The 22,036-nt window shown below is 45.9% G+C and overlaps 1 protein-coding gene across 2 annotated transcripts in view; it reads left to right on the forward strand.

The window, feature by feature from the left end:
* Sh3rf2 (SH3 domain containing ring finger 2) overlaps positions 1-22,036 on the forward strand; it is a 104,084-nt gene that overhangs the window by 76,250 nt on the left and 5,798 nt on the right. For both annotated transcript variants that reach the window (XM_050162792.1, XM_050162784.1), the window contains 3 exons: positions 10,451-10,542; positions 11,892-12,062; positions 19,390-19,634. In XM_050162792.1, the coding sequence (XP_050018749.1) occupies positions 10,451-10,542; positions 11,892-12,062; positions 19,390-19,634 (508 nt within the window). The remainder of the gene's footprint in view (positions 1-10,450; positions 10,543-11,891; positions 12,063-19,389; positions 19,635-22,036) is intronic.

Genomic DNA, 22,036 nt, shown 5'->3' on the forward strand with positions numbered 1-22,036 from the left:
ACACAGCAAAGAATACTGCAAACCCCAGTGTATCTGTTTCTGAGACATCCTTCCCAAGCTGACCACTAGTTAGAGCACTGAGCGCAGAAAGGCCAGGGACAGAAAGGAGACCAAGACTTTACCCCTGGCCTGGCTCAGCTCAAGTGTGTCCCTGTGTTCCCACTGCTTTCCTCGCAACCTTTGGCTGTCCCCAAGTCAGACTAGCGAAGAATGCCGGCAGTCATTAAGCTTTTGTTCATAAATATGGTGGGCCTGCCTGCCATGTGCCAATAATTTATTCATCTGGGTACAAGTAAGTAACCAAGGCCTGGTTACATGCCAAGCTTGGATGCGCAGTTAGGAAGCGTCCCTAGACAGATGTGAGCAGCTGTGCACTGGATCACAGAGAGTATGCCAGTTTAATTGCTCACCTGCCTTGGCTCAAGTGGAGGAACACACCTGGGAACTGCCTGGCCCGCATTCCTGAGCCTGGTATTAGCCACTTACAGGCACCAGCCTAAAGAAAGCCATCTCCAGGGAAGGACAGCGTGCCCACTGTTGCACCTGGAAAGCGCCTTCTGCTCATTTGTTTCTTTGACCTAAAACAATACTGACAAACCGCAGCCTGTGGGCCAAGAGCTACTTGCTCCCTGGTCTGGAACTGGGACAGGGAGAGAGGGGGATCAGAAGAGTAGTACTCTATAGAATTATCTTTCGTTTTCAGTGTGCAAAAGTAAAGTTTATTGTCTACAAATAGGCTTGCTCTCTGAATATTGCCCATGATTGATTTCAAACCACAATCATAGAGTTGGGTGATTTTGGCTGACACCCAAAGCAAAGCCAAAAATATTTACTCTGATAACTTTACAGGAAAAAGATTGCATGACCCTGAACCTTGCTTGACCTTTCTTCTTTTGTAAGACTTTGTGAGCATGTGTGTCTGGTCACTTTGAGCCCTGTAAGGAGGAAGGAATACTGAAGGCACAGCCTGACTACACATGCCAGGGACCTCTCTTACTTCCTACCTTGTCTGGGAGTTTGCCTTAGCGTGTAACTCCACAAGGCCAGGGTAGCTGGTGCCCTCCACCATTCCAAGGTTAAGTCCAGCAAAGTATGCCAGGGCAAGAAGTTTGGTAAATGTTAGTTGAATACGCAAACGGGCAAATGAATGAAACCTCTTGAATGTATCTGTGCCTGTGTGTGTGGACCACTGAACTTCTGCAAGGGACAGAATGAATGGACCCTTCAGTGATGGAGGGATTCAATAAGAGAAAGATGTGATAGGTGTCTGAGTGAGAAAATTCATGTTAGGATGAGGAATTGAATAATGAATATGTAAATGGAGGGTAGGAGTCTCTAGGGTGGATGAGTGACAAGTGAATGTAGGTCTTGTGGGCTACATGCAGGCAACAAAGGGTGTTGGTGCCACATTCAAGCGATTTCATCATTTTGCCTTCCTGGCTCATACATTGCCAGCAATTTTGAGCTTAATAGAAACCCTCCCTTGAGAACTGTGTGTCCATGCTTTAATATTCGGGCTCTGTCCCTAGAAGGGCAAAGTCACCTGCCACCCTGGACCTCGGGCCAGGTCACCACACCCCCTAGAGTGTAATCTCCCATATATTGAAAGAATATGTACCAACCCCAGTTCTTTCCATGTACATAACGTGAATAGTACAAACCCCAAAAGGTAAGGGACTCCACAAAAGCACACATTCCAGGTATGGGGGTTGGAGGATGTGTTAGTTTTAAGTGAATTTCATAATCAAGTTCATTGTAGCCAGATAATACAACAGAGTCAAACAAAATACAACAGAAAAGCCATCAGAAACATTCCTCATTAGATCTCAATCTCCGGTCCCTTTAAAGAAAGCATTTAATTAGCCTCCGTCTCTTCCACGTATGATTGTTGTGTTGCCTGAGCTCTTTCGCGTGCAGGCACCATGAAGGCAGAGGCTTGCACAGGGAACACCCCTGAGGATTTGTTAAGAGTAAGTGACACAGCCTGGAAAACTAATCCAGCATCTACTCCCACCAGCTCCCAGGACATGGTCTCTCACCCTGTGGTAGACCTGGCCTGACTAATGTTAAACTCCACCAGTGACCCTCAGCATGCCACTTGCCCTCTCGGAGGCTCCGGATTAAAGTGTCTTTAAGGTCTATTCTGGCTCTCACATGCTGGAATTCTAAAGCCAAGGGCTGTGGCTGGAGATAAAACAGTGGTTAAGACTATTTCCAGCAGAGGACCTGAGCTCAGTTCCAGTACCCACCTTGGCTCACAACCATCTGTCACGGCAGCTCCAGGGCCTCTAACCTCCTCTTCTGGCCTCCATGAGCACCTGCTCACACACAAGCATACATATACATAATAAAATCTTTAAAAAAAATAATAAAGCCAAAGGCTTTTAATTTTTCAAGATTCGTGTAATTAATAAAAGCCAGAAGCCCTTGCCACAACTCTTAACATTAATATTTGGTTATTAGACAGGGGATGACCATTTAACCTGGCCACTGACCAGGAGCCAAGTGGCACTAGATATGGTGGCATCTGCTTTGACCGCTGAGCACGTGTGTGAACCAACCCAAATGCTGGGAGTGCTCTCCCCCAGGCTCTGTTCTGTTGCCTGTGCCTTGTGAAATTCATCAAATGCACTCAGAAAATCTGCAAGAAAGGGACGGCTGGGGGGCTGGAGAGATGGCTCAGTGGTTAAGAGCATTGCCTGCTCTTCCAGAGGTCCTGAGTTCAATTCCCAGCAACCACATGGTGGCTCACAACCATCTGTAATGAGGTCTGGTGCCCTCTTCTGGCCTGCAGACATAAGACAGAATATTGTATACATAATAAATAAAAATAAATTTAAAAAAAAAAGAAATTGTGGAAAGAGACAGCTGGGAACTTTCTCAGATTCTTTTGCAGGACTCTCAGAAACTGTGTAAACCCGCCCTGGCTCAGCCCAGCCAATTAGGAACAGAACTTGGGAGGCTGTTGCCTGTAGTTCCAGTCTTCATGTTGCCTGTCCTCTGAGAACTCTCCAGCCCCATCACCGGCACGCTGGATCCTACCTCCAAACTACAGGTGCTGCCTTAGACTTTGTAGGTGGGACGAAGACAGCAGACTCTGTACCAGACGGCTCAAGTTTGGGTCATACCTCTGCTGACTACCTGGCCCTGTGGCCCTGGACAAAGCATTATAAAATATATTCACCTTAGCAATCTTGTCAGCAAAAAGAGAATGAGAAAGAAATAATAGCACTTAATTTGGAACACTAGAAGAGCAAATACAAGTAGATCTTTAGGGCTCCCAGGTCAACCAGCTTAGGCTATTGGGCCAACCAGCTTCAGACCAATGAGAGACCCTGTCTAAAGGAGAGGCGGGGTATAGTTTCTGAAGCACAACATCCAAGTTTGACCTCAGGCCTCCACATGAATGAACATTTATGCAGACCCACAAACATACACCCCACAAATGCATATGCATGTGCACACACACAAATAGCACTTATTTTTTTTAACTTGCTATAAGGATTTAAATGAGAAAATTAAGTGCTTAGGAATGTGTGGCCTCTACTGAATAGTCTGTGAACACAAGGTCTTGTGATGGTTGCATTCTCAGAGGTTTATTTTGGTCACTCTCATTTTATCTCGATGAGATTACACAGCCCTTAAAACAAGGCAACTGTGCCTTGCTTTTCAAACCCTTTCCATTCACAGATGGCCTCACCTAGAACACAGACACTCAGAAGGGATCAGACATACCCTAATGAGGCTCTGTATTAGCAAATGCCTGTCTATCTGAATCCTTGACCAGGTCCACCATTAAGGGAAATAATACCTGTGTCTGTGGGAAATCATCCAATGGGAAAAGAGACTGAGGTCGGGAATATCAAGGGGAAAAAAAATAAAAACAAAAAGCAACACTACCCAACTTCCAATGTGCCTCAATTTTCCTGTTACCGACTCCTTAATGCCAATGGAAGAAAGAACTGGGTAAGAAGAGCCTTCTCCTCGCTGGCCTACTCATCATCTGTGCCAGTGGTTTAGATGCCAGGCTTCTTGGAAGAACTCAGTGAACATTTGTAGGGTGCTCAGGTGTGTTCTGAAAGCTGGGCTACAAGCAGGACATTTGAAAACAGTCTGAACTGTTTCGGGCTCTCTTTATCCCTATCGAATACAGGAGGATTCTGGAAGGTGAGAGGTAGCCATTGTCCAAACACCCTGGGCTCTGTGCTTGTATAATTGACTCGGTGGCAGTAAAGTTCAGCCGAAGTTTAGCTGCAAGGCAATTGAAGGTCTTCAGTTGCCACAGGCTGGACTATCTAGTGGCCTGGCCAGCAGACTAATCAAGAAGTAGTAAAGGCTGAATATTTGTTATTGTATGATTATATTATTATCTATATGGAAAACTCAAAAGAATGCAGAATAATGCATTGAGAACAGGTATGCCGTTATCAAGGTTACTAGTTTACTAGTCTTAAATTAGTATTTATAAACACACTTCTATACACCAAAAAAAGGAAGGTAATTTTCTTTTGGTGTTTGTTTATTTTCTTGCTTGCTTGCTTCAGTGTCTCTCCCTAGCTCGGGCTGATTTGGAACTCACTGTGTAATCTAGGTGCCCTCAAACCCATGGCAATCCTCCTGACTCAGCCTTCCAAGTACTGGGTGTAAAGTTACAGACTTTAAAGTGTACATTTATTTTTCTGAGACAGGGCCTCTTATAGCCCAGGCAGGCCTTGAACTTGGCTTGTTGAAAAACAGTGACCTTGAACTTCTGACCCTCCTACCTCGGCTTTCTCAGAGCCGGGATGACAGGCAGGCACTATAATGTCAAGTTTTCTGCAGTGATTAGGATCAAAAAAGACAAAATAAATGATGGATTGTGTCGTGCTTTTAGCCAGGAACATGCAATATTTCTTTTTAAACGGCGTCTTGTCCAGGTGTGGTGGTCCACAGTGGCCTTCAGGAGGCTGAAGCAGGCAATCAGCAAGATCAAATAGCAAGTTCCCGGCCATCCAGGGCTACAGAGAAGTGCTTCGTGTCACACAATTAAATAAAAAGGACAGGAGGAGGAAGGGAGAGAGGGAAAAAAGGGAGGCTTAACGAACAGCGGAGAGAAAAACAGGAGACAGCAAGAGGATAGGAGGGGAGTTGAGGACAGGTCGGGGCTGACCTTTAATCATGATCCTCCTGTCTCAGCTTCCTGAGTGCTGGGATTGTAGGAATGTGCCATCACACCCTTATTTCAATATCTTAAAGTTGTTATTCTCCCACAAATTCACTCCCCTAGAGTTCCTTTTCATGACACTCAAACAGTAACTCTTTTTTTTTAATTGATTTTTTTTAATTTTTTTCCTTTTTTTTTTTTTTTTTTTTTGGTTTTTCAAGACAGGGTTTCTCTGTGGCTTTGGAGCCTGTCCTGGAACTAGCTCTGTAGACCAGGCTGGTCTCGAACTCACAGAGATCCGCCTGCCTCTATTGATTTTTATTGAGCTCTACAAACAGTAAGTCTTAAGGTTCAGAGGGAGCAATGAAAAGCCAGGGACAAAGAGATTGCTAAAGAGAAGGGGCGGGGTTTGCTTGGGGCGGGGCTTGGGTCTGAGGATCAGGTGTCCCTACTAAGTCTGATTGCTCTTTGGGCTGACGAGGGAGGGGGACCTGATTGGGGGAGGGGGAGAAAAATGGGAGGCGGTGGGGGGGGGAAGAGACAGAAATCTTTAATAAATGAATAAAAAAAAAATACTTAACACACACACACACACACAAAAAACTAAGTCTGAGCCATGCTAATACTTAGCTGCAGCTTCTTTTAAGCCAGTGGAACATACTAGAAAACCTGGAAACAGACCATGTGGAGACATGATTTATGGCAAACAGCTCTGCGGGTCAGAAGGGAAGAATGAACTCCAAAGCTGAGTTAATTTGGTGTCCATGTGGGGTAAGGATGAAACTGGATTGATTCCTCCCTCATCAAAAATCAATTCCATATGGACTAAAGAGCTTATATATGAAAGGTAAAACTTTCAGAAGGCAACATAGAAATGTACCTCACAACCCCGAGATTAAAGGGCATCGTAGCCAAGATTTTTCAAGTGAGAACTGTATAGGAAAGCATTATATAATTATGTTTGTCCATCAAAAAAAAACCACAGAATAAAAAAATACAAGCTACAAGGGATTTATATCCAAAAATAATAGATTCCACAACTTAATGAGAAAATAAATAACCCGAGGGCTTTGGAAAGACAAAGGATATGAACAGACATTTCATGTAATAATAACCATCGGTAACCATTTGAAAACAGGGGAAATGAATAAACTCAAATTCATTGGCATTTCAGAGACATGAATGTAAAAGCCACAATGAGTTAGCATCTCACACCAGCACATGAGCAGATATTAAAGAGCTGAGTGTTACCTCATGCTGGCAAGACTCTAAAATAACAGGAATTGTCATTAGTTGCTGGCAGACGTGTAAATTGTTACAGCCACTCTGGGAAACAATTTGTTATTACCTAATAAAACTGAACAGGCTCCTGCCCTACGGCCCATCAATTCCATTCCTAGGTGTATATCCTGGAGAAACTTGTACATGGGCACAGGGGACATGTACAGGAATGTTCATAGCAACACTGTTCATAACAGCCCCGGACTAAAAGCCGCCCAAGTGACGTATAAATGATATTCTAGTCCCGTGGTGGTATATTCCTGCCATGAAATACGAGACAGGAGCCACAAATACACAGCAAACCCCCGTGTCGCAGGTTGTACTTATTGCATGTTCTTTTATATGATTAGCACGCACTTTAGCACCATGGTTACCTTGAGGGCAATGGTCCTCAACCTTCCTAATACTGCGACCCTTGAATACAGTTCTTCATACCAATTATAAAATTACTTCATTGCTACTTTGTAACTTTTTTATTTTGCTACTGTTATGAGTTGTGATGTAAATGTATGACATGCAAGCTCTCTGACCTGGGACCCCAAAGGATCACAACCCACAGGTTGAGGACTGCTGCTCCAGAGGGAGAGGAGCCATGTGGTTACTGAGAAAGATGCAGAGAGCTGCTAAGTACAATATCCAATTTCCATCTGTATTCTGATTTGGGTGGTATGGATACACTCATCATCTACACTATTATGTAAGTGATGCATAAAATCCTATATACTCGCTGTGCACATGATGTGCTTATGACTTATATTTTTGATATAAAATAGAAGTAACAAGGAAGAGGTGAGAAGCAAATGGCAAAAACAGCATGGCCAAAGAGATGGCATGGCTGAGAGGACGAGCAGAAGCAGAGGAAGGTTGGTGGCTTGAATAAGGATGGCCCCCATATGTTTGATTCAGATATTTGAATGGTTAGGAAGTAGCATTAGAAGGTGCAGCCTTGCTCAAGTATGTGTGGCCTTGTTGGAGGAAATGTGTCACTGGGGGTCGGCTTTGGGGTTTCATTATGCCCAAGCCAGACCCAGTGGTTTTCTCTCTCCTTCTGCCCTCGGATCCAGACATAGAACTCTGTTACCTCTCCAGGTCCATGTCTGCCTGCATGCTGTCATGCCTTCCACAATAATGAGAACGAACTAAACCTCTGAACCCTGTAAGCCATCCCCAATTGAATGTTTTCCTTTCTAAGAGTTGATATGGTCATGGAGTCTCTTCATAGCAATAAAACCCAAACTAAGGCAGAAGTGTGACCAACTTGAAAATGTTTTAGGGAAGACTTTAAGGACTTTGGAACTTTGGGCTAGAAGAGCCATTCAGTACTGAGAGTTCAGTGAACTGTTTTGTCAGAGGTTTGAAGACAAGAATGTCGAGAGCCATGCAGACACTGAGATTCTGCCAGGCATTTGTGGTAGAATATGTGGTTCCAGTCAGGTGGGGCTGAAGAATCAACGGCAATTAACTAGAGACCAGAACCACTAAGTCACCTTTGCTTCACTGGTATAATGAATGCTGGTTAGCTGGAGGTGCGAAATTACTGATGATTAAGAAGAGACCAGCATCAGTGAGGTAAAGTCTTCTGGGAAGTGTTTCCTGAGAGTCAGCACACAGAAGCTGTGTTCCAAAGGTGGCCAAGGTTGGACCTCGCGCTGGTAACCTAACTTGGTAATGTAAGAGTCACCCAGGTGGTACTGATTTTGAAGGCAAGGGGTCATAGAGAGCAGCTAAGGTTTGGCTCTGTGAGAGGCCAGGAGAGGCCATCGGTGAAGGTGCAACCTCAGTAGCAGTTAAAGACCCTTAGACTGAAGGGGCCATGCAGAGTAGCTGAGGCCTGGCACCATGAAGAGAGCCCAGGAGAGGGTATTGGCGAAAGCACCGCCCAAGTGCAGCAGGAGACCCCAGCATTTTAGAGATGCCAGCTCAATGGGACGACCACCGAGAACAGCGGCAGCTGGGGAGGAGTGAATCCTGCCCAGGCTTGGAAGACAAGCTGTGCGTGATGCAGGGGACAGAGCTAGAGACGTGACCCAAGCTCTTTGAAGGAGCACAGATGACTGTGAGTGAATCCCAGACAGCGGACATTGCTTTGGTCAAACTGTGACTGTGCCCTGGTATTTCATTCTTGTAGTAGGAATTATTTAATTATTTGTTTTTTTCTATTTTATGGGATCCCACAGCTGAGAGATTAAATTTTAGGAGATTTTAGGTTGTAAAAGAGGTTTTGAAATTTAAAAAAAAAAAAAAACTTGAGAGTGTTTGAATTTGTAAAGACCATGGGACATTTTAAGTTTGTAAGGTGTTTTTATTGTGATATTGATATTAATGTTAATGTGTCATCTGCGGGAGGAACAAAAAAGGAAAGGTTGCAGCTTAACAGTGCTGTGTTTCCTGTAGTCAATTGTGCTGGACAGTTTGATGTCAACTTGACACAAGCTAACGTCATTTGAGAGGAGGGAACCTCAGATGCCTCTATAAGATCAGAGCTGTAGGAATGCCTGTAGGGCTTTTCCTTCATTAGTGACTGATGGGGAAGGGCCCAGCCCATCAGTGGGTGGTGTCATCCCCTAGATTAGTGGTCCTGTGTTCTATAAAAAAGCAGGCTGAGCAAGCCATGGGGAGCAAGCCAGTAAACAACTCCCCTTTATGTTCACTGCATCAGCTCCTGCCACTAGGCTCCTATCCTATTTGAGTTCCTGTCCTGCCTTAATAATGAACAGTGATACAAAGTGTAAGCCAAACAAACCCTCTCCTCCCCAATTTGTGTTTTGGTCATGGTTTTTTGTCATAGCAATAAAAACCCTACCTAAGACAGGCGAGGCTAGAAAGGGAAGCAGGAGACTATTCTAAGATAGCTCAGCCTTTCAAATGTTTGTCACACAACTGAGAAGACAAGTTCAACCCCAAGAAGCCACATAAAAGACCCAGATGTCATGGTATGTGATTGTAGTTCCAGAGATGGCTCACAGGCTGGCCAGCCTTGCATGATCAGCAAACCCTGGGTCCCAGTGAGAGTTCCTGTCTCAAAAAAGAAAGAAAGGAGAAGAGGGTGGGGACAAGGGAAGGGCTAATGAGATGGCTCAGCAGGGAAGGTGCTTGCTGCCAAGCTTGATGATCGAAGCTCTGAATTGTATCCCCGGGACCTATACAGTGGAGACAACTGATATCTATAAAATTTTCTCTGACTTCCACCTTTGTGCATGCATGGGCACGCACGCACGCACACACACACACACACACACACACACACACACACACACACTTTTTCTTTAAACACAACAGCCTGTTAGACAAAAGGAAGAATCCTAGACAGGCAGAGCTCAGAGGCATCTATCATTGCTGATCTGGTTTTATCTGGAAGAAACAGAAAGGGTTCACTTCATGTTCTGTAAGCTATTGTATATGCTGCTAGGACGTGTGTGTGTGTGTGTGTGTGTGTGCCTGTGTCTGTGTGTCTCTGTAAGTGTGTGTTTTAATGCTATCAGTAGTTAGTGAGCAGGTCAGCTCATAACCTAGACTTAATTTTAAATTGTTTTTCCTAGTTAAGTAACTGTTGTCTCCCCCAAAGTGTCTCAGCTTCTGATGGAAAAAAAAAATTGGGATTAATATGCTATCTCCGGTGAGGACTAAATTTGTTGATACTTAAAAGGCTCTTAAAAGTGTGGGGGAGGAGCTAAATGTTGAGTCTCAGTCGGCTGTCCCCGGCTGTCCTGTTGTTCTCCACGGGCAGGTTTTCACACAGGGACTGGGTGGGATGGGACAGGAGAAGCTCACGGTCCTGCTGGCTCTCAGTTGACAGCCTGCCGTACTCTGCTACACTCCTTTGAAAACTTAGCCCTGAACACTACCTGGACCGGCCATAGGACACCCCGTCCTCTACCCAAAGCAACAAACCAGAGAGATGGCCGGGTTGGCAGCGCTGGGCATGGCTGTTGGTTTTCAACCGTGTCAAGCTGCTCTGTGATTTGTTCCCCTGCCTGGCTTGGGGTGCTTACCGGTTCTGCTTGGTTGTATCTCCTGTCTGTATAGGTCAGCACTTCTCAGCCCGCACCTGCCTCCCCGGGACATTCCACAGCCATGGTCAGAGTGCCCAGCTCCCAGCAACAGCTCTCAACTAACATGTGAGTAAAAAGCTCAGCACCTCCTCCTCTAGCCTCTGGAGCAGAGCTCCCGTCCTTGCAACCCTCTGCCACCTAGTCTCCATGCCCAAACCATAGCATCCAAACGGCTAACCCCACCTCCTTTTCCACCACCGGTGGTGATGAGCGCGGATGAGAAAACTGCAGATTAGAAACTACAGCACTGCTAGGAGATTGGGGACTGAGCAGTCTCTGTTGTCTCCCTGCAGGTTTAAAATATTGGTTCAGAAATGAATACTAACTTACTAGAATCAGTTGAAAACAAATAGATTCAGCATTGTAGGTAAGAAGAACACTCGCAAATAAAATCCACTTTGAAAACGAGTTTATGTGCGTCTCACAGTCCTTGGGATCTCAAAGGACTGCCAGGCATGTCCAAACTGCAGCCTACCTGCCACATGAGACCAAACTATGGATACAGCCAGACAAGCTAACTTAAAACATTATCAGATCTATTTTGCTTTTTTAACTTTCTGTAAACTCACTTATACAGTTATGGGGCATAAATTTTTGCAGATGACAGCATCATGTCACAATGTCAAAAGCTTGGCCACGCCTGGCTAAAGTGACCCCGAACCTAAGGCAATTAAGTTCTTCCTTTAATGCCTTCCATGAGGCAGCGGCTCTCATGTCCTCAGCCTCAGCTTCTCTGTTCCCCGGTGTCCTCACCACCGTGACTCATACTCGGCCACCACCTACCTGACTCCTGTGTGAACTTGAGAAAACAGTGTCCTCTTTCTCCTCACTCAATTTCTGCATGATACAAACCCAGCCCCCTCCACCTACTGTTGAGCCAGTGGAATCATTATGTGCAGAAATAATAATGACAGTCAGCCCTGCCTCTCCTTCCCAGCGTACACTTTGCAGTTGGCATCCAGCTGTCTCCCAGGCCGCTCCTAGATGTCAAACCAACCCCTACTCTCAGTCCAACGAGGGTTTCCGAGAGGCTTCTGTGGTGACTCTTGTCACCCTGAGCCTTGCTGTCTTCAGAACGGCAGCAGACAGTAGTGAGAAAGCATTACCGTGGACTGCCATACACCTCTGCTGATCCTGTCCTTCAAGTCTCTACTGGAAGTCAGTTCCCCATTGTCCCAGTGCCCATGTTGGCCCATCTGATTGCCAGCTGTGCCATGCTCTATGGAGTGGAGAGACAAAGGCAGGAGACCCACTGGCATTTCAGCCAGGTTGTTCCACTTCTGTCTGCCTTCCATGGTTAAGTTTCCACTTTTAACGGCGTTTGTTGCTAGGTGCTGGCCTCCCCCAGCCCTTCCTCAGCTTTGCGCCCTCCCCAGGCATGCCCCGCCTCCCTTAGGAACTCCTTGTGTTTCCAGGTTTGTAGCCCTGCACGCTTATTCAGCCCACGGACCTGAGGAGCTGGACCTGCAGAAGGGAGAAGGCATCAAGGTTTTGGGGAAGTACCAAGATGGCTGGCTAAGGGGTCTCTCCTTAGTCACGGGACGAGCTGGCATCTTTCCAAGTGACTACGTCATCCCCGTTTTCAGGTGCGTCTCCAGCGCCCTTGCGTGGGTTGAACGGATGATGGACTCGGGGCCTTTTCAGAGTAAAAGTCTAGAAATAGCTTTTGCTTTCGCATCTCATTAACTTACACACAACATATTTATAACCGCGCCCCCCAGAGGTCTCACTGTGTATTTACAGGCTGGCCTGGAACTTAGCCAAGTTGGCCTCAAACCCACAATCCTCCTGCCTCAGACTCCCAGGTGCTAGGACTACAGGTGTGAAGCACAGTGCCCAGCTTTGCCTCATTTAACTCTCAGGCCATGCAAAGAGCCTGGCGTGTGTTATTCTCCAGATGAGGGCACTGACGCTCGGTGAGATGGCCGGCTTAGGATTGCCTCTGAGGCCTTCTGCTGCCGAGTCTCAGACTTCCCACATCACATCTGACATCAAAACAATACCATTGACCAACTCATTGGAAAATGTGACCCAGTGCCTCCCTGGAGCATCTTGGAAGGTTCTCAGGACACTCAAGTATGAGCCAGAATTTCCATGGATTCAGATCCATACTTGTCCAGCCATACCCCAGATCAAAGACTGGTTATGCTGAGGGAGCCCTTCCTCCCAGTGTTCCTAGTGACATACCTAATCAATGCCACTGACCCTCAGCTTTTCCTGTCTCTCCACACTGTGTCCATCGAGTCCTGCAGACCGCAAGTTTATTGTGATTCCTCCAGCCCCACCTGCACAGCTCTGAGGCACCCATCAAACCCTGTCTTTGTGACATATCAGTGGGTCACAAACTGCCGGCTAGTGACAGACGCTGTGAGCATCCAAGCCCCACTGCCACTTTGGCAGACCTTCCCTTAGGTGGGGCACTGTGTCCAGAGGAGGGCAGCAACAGTGGTGAGAAAAGAACAAACTACAGTGTGGAAGAAACTGATACAGTGGGGAGGTTTAACCTGTGGGAAGCAAAGGACAAAGGGATCATGAGTGACTGTGTGTGCCAGAAGCTAGACTGAGGTCATGGGTGACAACAGAGAAAAGCAGGGGATACCATTTAGAAGGTCTGGGTTCAATAAAAGGCTACATTCTTAATAGAGTTTCTTCCACATGGCTAACTGGCGAGGCAGAAGGACCCCTGTCTAGACAAGTATAGGCAAAGATGAGGTCCTCAAGGACCAAAGTTATATAAAAAGTTTTTTTTCTTGTTTTGGGTTTTTATGTGACAGAAGTTGGGGCTTCATAGCTGTTCCTTTCAATGTAAGGTACTTAGAATTTGTTGAAAGAATGGCAAACCAAAAGTGTGTGTAGCTAATGCTTTCATCTCTTCAAACACATTTAATGTTTTTATAGATCCTGTGTGTATGAGTGTTCTGCCTGCATGTACGCATGTGTACTGTGTGCAAGTCAGAGACCAGAAGAGGGCACCAGATCTCCTGGTACTGGAGTTACACATGGCTGTGATCTACTATATGGGTGCTGGGAACCAATCTCAGGACCTCTGGAAGAGCAACGAGTGCTTTTAACTGCTGGGCCATCTCTCCAGTTCCTTGATGTTAACTATACATCAGATTTCCTGGACCTGGGGAAATATTTATAAATAAAACACACATGCATGCACCTACATCTCTGTGTAAGGATTCGACCTTAATGAGGGAAATGGGGAGGCAAGCCAAGCTGATCTTGAAGAGAAGTACATTCTAGGCCACAGAAACAGCAAGTTCAACAGCCCTGGGGTAGGAATGGACCTGACATGAAAAGTAACTAGCCTGGACAAGAGCAAATGAGGGGGGAGACCAATAGAAGATGAGGTCAGAATGGCAAATGGGGCCAAGTCATCTAGAATTCTTAGATCATAATGAAGGGTTTGGTTTTAGCTTCATAGCAGTTTTGAGCAGAAGAGTACCACAGTCTAACCTATGTTTAGCCATAAGCTCTCTATTTGCTGGTTTGAGAGTAGACGGTAGCGAAGAAAGAGTAGAGACAGAAAATCTAGCTGTAAGGATCCTTCAGAGAGGGTAAGTCCATCCTGCTGTCAGCGTATGTGGTGGGAATCTGAGGATGCAGAGTCCACAAATGCCTTAAATCTAGAGGCATCAGAGGTTTTCTCACACTAAATATCAGGTGTGAAGGGGAGAGGCTTCAAGGTGAATGTGAGATTCCCCCCCCCCCCACACACACACCCCGGTTAACCAAAAGAGAGTGTCTCTTTTATTAGGATGACAATGATGGAAATACTAGCAAAGGGGTTTGAGCTGTGACGCAAACACTTACTTCACAGCAGATTAAGTGTGAGGTGTCTGATGGTAACACAAGTAAAGATGCTGGTGAGCCACTAAGTATGCACGGCGAGCATTGAGAGAGCCCTGGTCTTAAGATGCTATTTAAAGCCATTAATTAGACGATATTAGATGAGATCATTGCAGTGTGGTGAGGTGTCAAGAGACTAATAGGGGAGCCAGAAGCTAAAATCCTCAAGGAATAAGAGGAGAGGCAGATCTAGACAGTAGGCGATTGCGACAGCTGTCATGGGTCGTAGAGTCTGATGAGATCAACCAAAGCGGGAAGGTATTGAAAAGAAGTTGAGATGATTGCAAAGGGACAGTAAGGAGAAAGGGGGATGACGATCTTCTGTGGCATCTGACCTAAGTAGTCTAAGATCCATGCCGACTGCCAACGTCTTTGCTTATATGTCAGCCTTAGCCCAGAGTCCTGGATGCATCATCAAAGTATTAGGATGAATGAGAGTAGTCAGACATTTACCATCTCTATGTGAGTATTTTTGAGGAAGTATAAACCGAGGAAAGCCTTCAGTGCCCTGGGGTGATCGGAATGTGTGGTCACCGTGTGCATGTGGGAGTCCAGCTTCCCAGTACTTCTGCTTCCGTTCTCTTCCTTGGTTTTCTCTTAAGCAGACACCCAGTACACCCACAAATGCAGGCCGTGCATATCTGTGCTCACCTCCCTAAAATGACTGCATGCCAGACAGTGGTGGGGTTCCGGCACCACAGATTGCCAGTGAGCTGAGCCTGTTTCCAAGGCCACAGAAATCTGAACATTAGCAGATCGTGAGGTGTTAAGATTGGGGCATGGTCTTCTCGTGGGGAAGAGGCATTCCCAAGAACAAGTATCTCTGTTCCTAAGTGATATTGTGTTAGAAGGAATCTGAGTGTTATTTCCTTGACGGTATTTCTCATACAAAGACAGCTCCCATCCTCACTAACCTTAGATGTGAACATTTGCCAAATTTTCCAGCTGGGTACACATAGCCCCTTGTCCTACCCACCCTTCTGTTATGTTTCATCCTCCCACTTCTCAGAACTGAAAACTATTGTCCTTTGTCATCTTAGTTTCTGCTACTACCAAGTCCTACGTGAGAACCTAGTAGGCTAGACAACACATGCAAGGCTCCTTTCTGCTCTTTGACACCTCCCTTGCCTGTTTCCTATTTACAACGATGGCTCTGTAGTGTCATTAGCTCCCTTGATATATAATGCCAATAGTTCAGGGCTCAGAAATGTGAGGTGCTGCCTGGGCACTGAAACCTTTGCTTTTAAAGCATCATGCCCTGACAAACTGAGACAGAGTTTAGGGATTAACTATCTCTAAAGACTGACCAGAACTGGGCACTGTCACACAGGCCTGTAATCCCAGCACTCCGGGAGGCTAAGATAAGAGGATTGGCAGGAGTTTGAGACAAGGATGAGCTATATAGTGGATATCAAGGCAGACAGGGCTACACAGCGAGAATGTCTCCCAAAAAAAATGACCAAAATGGCAAGGTTTCAATTTAAGTTTCAGTAAGTGGGCCCATAGTAAAAAAATAAATAAATAAATAAAAATAAAAAACTCCAGCTACCAATGTGCCCAGCTCTTATTAACCATAGCTAAACCTCTGATTCCATGAAGTCCCTTCTCTTCCACCCCGAAGATATATGAAGGGTTTACAGTGTCCATCTGTCCAGCATCCAAAACCCTTCTTAAAAGCACAAACATCCCCTTGAGTCTTTGTCCTGTGTGCTCTCAGTAAGTCGTGGTCCTCAACTCTCTCCTCATCCCATCCATAACTAATCTTCTTTTCTTACAAGTTGGTGGTACATGAGACAGGTTGGTGGTCTTGTGTAGCCCAGACTGGCTCTGAACTTACTGTGTAAATGAAGCTAATCTTGAGTTTCTTATTGTAGGGGTTTGAATGAAAAATGACACCCTGTAGACTCACAGGGAGTGGGACTATTAGGAAGTGTGACTTTGTTGGAGTAGGTGTGACCTTGTTGAAAAAAATGTGTCACTGGGGATGGGCTTTGAGGTTTCACATACTCAAGCCAGGACCAATGTCTTTCTCTTCCTGCTGCCTAAGGATCCAAATGTCGGTTCTCTAGTGCCATGTCTGCCTGCATGTCGCCATGATGGCAATAAGCTAAACCTCTGAACAAGTCAGCCAGCCCCAATTAAATGTTTTCCTTTATAAGAGTGGCTGTAGTCATGGAGTCTCTGCACATCAATAGAAACACTAATGGAGATACTTACCTTTTACCTCCATCTCCCCAATGCTGGGATTACAGGTGTGCCGCCATGGCAGCTTTGCTTGACCAATCTTGCAGTCATACTTGGACTTAGGAGCCATGGAGGAAAGGATACAGGAAAGCTGAGGTCATTATGATGAGGCCAGCAGTTACTTCTGATCCACACTCCTGCCTCAGATCTCCACCCCCACACACACACAGAACCTTCATCTGCCAGCTTGCATCCTGTTCCCAGGTTCTTTCCCCCTAGCTCTTATCCTCCCAGGAGATCCCTGTCTATGCAGCTAGGCAGGATGGCTCTGTATCGTAGCCTTCACAGACAAGTATGCCTGCCTTGTGTCTTATGGGTGGGGGAACGTGACAAGGAGTCATCAACTGTGACCTTTTGTTCCCCACACAGATATGAGAAAGATGGCCAAAGTTCAACATTTCTCCTTAGTAGGAGGCTGCTTCCCATGGCAAGTCCAGCAAAACTCTATGTGGAATGCTCTCTTTGAAAACAGAATAAGGTCTAACGTCACAGACAGAAAGGGACACAGGGACCTGTGTTAGCAGAGCAAACCAGAATATCCACTCCTCCCACTTAAGCCCAGAATGTCTTTCAGTGTCCTCTGAGAACAAGGATCATAATGTCTTCAGGTTTGGGGTTTCCTAGGGATTAATTAATACAAGTTAGCAAAGTGCTTTGATGTTGGAAGAAAATGCTGGGTAAGTGCTAAGCTTTTTGCCAAAAGACAATAGAGGGAGTCAGCATTGGATGGGAAAAAAATCACAGTTTAGGAGTTCCTGGAATCAAGCCCAGTGCTGAGTTTATACCTGGTACCATAAACAGTCGTTCAAAGAAGGGACTGGTGGAATGAGACTGACTTGAGCCTAATTAGTTCAATTCTGTCCTTGCTTCTGTTTCTCCTGCTGGAAATAATTTGGGAACTAGTCTTGCCTGTTGCAGATGCACTTTGCAGCAAGTAACTCCCAGAGGCCTCTTGTTCAAACCCAGATCAGCTGCACTCTGGTATAGAAGTCATTTTCTGGAGATCTTCTTCACTTCCCAGGCCTCATCTCTAGAATACAGACTTGTTTTCTCACTAATGGTTCACTCCACTCCCTATTGACCACACCATGGGGACCAGCCCAGGTTGACAGCTCTGGATATGAGGTCCCTTGCTGCAGGCATCCGTTCTTAGAACACTCGACAGCCTGTTTCTTGAGTAGCATTGGTCACAGTTAAACAATAGCTTGCCTGCTTTCGTGCAACCCTGGATCATTATTATAGTATACATTGTGGTTTCTTGATAGGCAGAATAGATGACAAGAGAATGAGGAAGAGTGAGAAGAAATAACCTAAAGAAAACTATGGAGGGCGCTGGGGGATAGGACACCCCGAAGGCTTTCTATACCAGGGCCCTGGTGGAGTTTGTCATTTCTGTGGAATTATCAGAGGCTATTTAATCAGCAGAGTGACAGAGTGACTGATGGACTGCCCATAAGAGACAGGATGCCAGGTTTGGGTCAGTTGAGAGAGAGAAAGGCATGTCAAGTAACAGCTATGACCATATACTTCACAGGACTGGAAACAGTGCTCATGAGTTTGTTGTTTATAAAACTTCAGTGCTGCTCATGACATCGCAGCCCAAGACTGAAGCATTAGCATCTTACAAAGTCACCTTGGCTGCAAGCTGCCTAAGTTGGTTCCAGGTGCAAAACAGACAAATTTTCTGTTTCTCCAACTAGCCCCGGAGTTGGTATAGTTCTGAAGTGGGGCAGAGACCTGGCTCAGACCTGGTTTATCAGACCTCCAGTCTGGTAATTGCTTGGCCAAGAAACCATGAGTCTCTGTGTGTCTATCTTTCCCCACATACACCGTGTGTGTGTGTGTGTGTGTGTGTGTGTGTGTAAGAGAATGCACATGTATGTGCACGTGGGTGTGGAGGCCAAAGGTCAACTTCAAGTGTCATTCCTTTGGAATTATCTACCTCATCTTTTGAGCTAGGGTCTCTCACTGGGACCTAGAACTCAATTCAGCTAGGCCGGCAAGCTCCAGGGATCAGCCTGACTCCCCCTCCCCAGATGATACTACTACCTCAGCTGGCTTTTCATAACTGGATGCTGGAGATTGTTTTTGGGTCCTCACGGTTTCACAGCAAACACTTTACCAATTAAGTGAGCTCTCTAGTCCCATAAATGCTCTGTGTAATTTACAAATTAAAAAAGTCTATAAAGCCATAGGGAAAGCGGCACTGTCTTGGAAAACTGTCACAAAGAACTCACGTTAATATGTGTGAAGTACCTGGCCAGTGGCTGGCTTACAGTAAACCCTCAACGTGCGCTAACCAAAATGACTAGAAGGAACTCTCAAGGATTCGACGCTGAGGCTGCCGTTTGACACACACATTAATCAGCAGGACAGGCAGATCGCAGAGGCTATAAAATAAACCTCAGAACCCCTCACCTTCAGATGGTTTAGCACTGAGTGGGAAAGCTACTGAGTAAACAGAAACTTACCAAACAAAGCAAGAAAAGAGCAGCGAGCTCACGTAAGGCCTGTACCCTGACCTTGGGCTGAAGGAGTGTGGGGTGAAGGGTGATCCGAGCTACAGGGAAAAATGAAGTTTGAGGGTGCAGGGTCTTCCAAGGACTTCATAAGCCCATCTCCCTGATGTCAGGACCCACGTAGTTATTAAGGTGCAGGGAAGTGGGATCAACGTAGGCACATCTGTGGGTGACAAAAGAATGGGTGTGGATGGTCAAGGGTGGCTACATTCATGTGGTTGGGAGCTGTTTAAAAAAGAAATGGGACTCTTAACTGAACATTTTCTCTCTCCATTTCTTCTCTTTTACAAAATAGTTCAACAGCTAGAAAGACATCTAGTTTTCCAGATCCCCGGAGTCCCACTGTCTACACCACATGGGCATTACCCACCTCCTCTGTGTCCTCCCAGGGTAGCTTTTCAGAAGGTGATCCCCGGCAAAACCGACCCTTCAAATCCGTCTTTGTGCCCACTGCCGTGGTTAACCCTGTGGGGAGCACAGCCGGCCCAGGGACTCCGGGACAAGGGTCTCTTCGGAAAGGGCGGAGCAGCATGAGAAAGAGTAAGTGGTGGCAGAGAGGTACGTGCCTAGAGCCAAACAGCAGGGATTCCGATTGGGGCACACTGGAGGGTTCTCACAAAAAGAACTGGTTTTGAGCTGAGCCTCTGCAAAGGATAGTTCCCAAGGGAGGAGTGCCTTTATTGAGTGTAGCCTAGGCCTGCTGAAGACCCCTTCCGTCTGGTCCATTCATACATACACGGTGAAAAACGGGGTGGCAGCATGTAATCGGATTGTAGCCAAGGGGGGGACCCATGCAAAGGATGACATTGCTGGTTCAGTGCTTCTCAGACTGTGTTCTGGAGACACCCCTTGAGTGGGCAGGGCCTGGAAGGAGAAGACAAGAATCTAGAGACAGTACTTAGAACCCGTTTTTCTACTGTATTGTTTATGTAACCCATGCAGAGAAGTTCTTTTTTTAAAGGTTATACAAAAGTAAGATTCTCATCTTACTTTGGCCCACCAGGTCCAGATTTTTCCAGATTGATAGACACCTTCCAGTCACATGGTGTGCACTGTTCCATGGCTTTCTTTTTTCCCCTCTATAATATCCATACTGAGCACACAGCAGTACATGCACATCTATCATCAATACCATGCTGTTATTCATTCTCAACATAGTAAACTTCGGCATGAGATTTCATTTGCAGGGACTCAGGAAAGATCCTGAAACCTCATTGTACAAAGCAAGAAAGGATCCCTTCTGGTCACAATCCAAGTGTGGAACATACACTTTGTTCTATATCCCCAACTTAAAACTGGCCCTGCCGTCTCTCGAGCCATCTCACCAAATGATTAAAGCATGAGACACAGGACAGAAGTGTAGCACAAGGGACACAGTATGCTGCAAGGGGATGTCCCCAAGAACAAAAGAAAGCAAGTGTCTTCACTTCTCCATGTCCCCATCTTTTCCATCTAATAACTGGCATCATAGCCTCTAACTGTGCCCACCCGTATCTCCTGTTTCTGGCTTCAGCCCCCTTTCTTGCCCCCCACCAATTATTCACCCTAACAGCCTTGTACAAGGTCCTGCCCTCTTTATTTTCCTCAGTTGTAAAATGGAAACAATAATCCTCAGCTCATCACCCTCCATGTGTTATACCATGTCGGCACAGTATCCCTATCAGATTTAGCCACTAGGCTAACCATACAGTATCCACCATATAACAATCTCTTGAGAACATGGCTTTTAAAAAAGTTATTTTCTTGATAAAGTCACTTTAATTATTAGTATAGAAATCACTTAGTTACTACTACAACTAAACAGATTATCTTCGGTCCATCTACATCCTGAGCTTGTTTAGGTTGAGATGTTCCCTCAGTCCAGACCACTTAGCCATGCAAAGAATTGCATTCCACTTATGATAGCTCACATAATTTTTAATACACTACCTCGTTAGGGCTGTGTAACTCTTGATTGACCTGGAACTTTGACTGTTTGTGTTGTACACACGTAATAAGAGAGTATTAGGTCTCTTGAAAACTGGAAACTGACCAGATAACCAGATAGGGAAAAAAAAAAGCCAAATTTCCCCCCCCCCCCCACATCTATGGGAGTCAAGGATGTGTCTGTCTGGTGTTGTTTTGACTTCCCTAGTTGTAGAAGCTTTCCTTTCTCCCATTTTCCAAGGTGAGGTAGGTCGAGCTGTCAGTCTCTCCAAAGGCCTATGCCACTAATCAGTGGAAAAACGAGTGTGGAAATGGAAAGGTCAGGCTCGGCGAATCACAACATGCTTGCAGCAGCTGAGAATACACCTGAGCTCATTGTCCATGATAACTTTCTGCTTGGTGAAGAAGGTTCACAACCACAACACAAAGTGTGGCTTGGCTCAAGCCCTCCATGCTAGACATGGATGACTTTGTTTCAAACGTGTGTCCAAGCTGGGCAGTAGTGGTACACACCTTAAATCCCAGCACTTGGGAGGTACAGGAAGGCAGATTTCTGTGAGTTCAAGGCCAGCCTCTTCTACAGAGTGAGTTCCAAGACAGCAGAGAAACCCTGTGTCAGGAAAAAAAATGTGTCCAAGAACTGTCAGGAAAGACCATCATCGATAATATATGGTTCTTCAAATGTTTGGAGACCTTTTGAGAGTGACCCACAATGCTTCGCAGTTTTTTCTCCAAAGGCAAGGAGCCTCCCATTTCTTTGGTCACCTATAGAACTTACGCCCAAGGAATGGGACCTTCTTCTTAGAGCCTCTTGGGGAGGACTTGGTTTCCATTACCTGAGGAAGGACTGCCTACATGAAGCACACACACACACACACACACACAGTCAGACTTTTGTGTTGCTGGGCACACTGCGCTGTCCTTCACATAACAGTGACAGCCAGCAAGCATCTGTGACTTCAGGCGCTGCTTGGCAGGTTGGATATCCTGTAAGAAGCAATCCACATTCCGTGGTG

The sequence above is a fragment of the Alexandromys fortis genome, unplaced genomic scaffold (assembly GCF_014885135.2).
Source record: "Alexandromys fortis isolate MF-2015 unplaced genomic scaffold, M_Fortis_MF-2015_v1.1 scaffold_17, whole genome shotgun sequence".
NCBI lineage: Eukaryota > Metazoa > Chordata > Mammalia > Rodentia > Cricetidae > Alexandromys > Alexandromys fortis.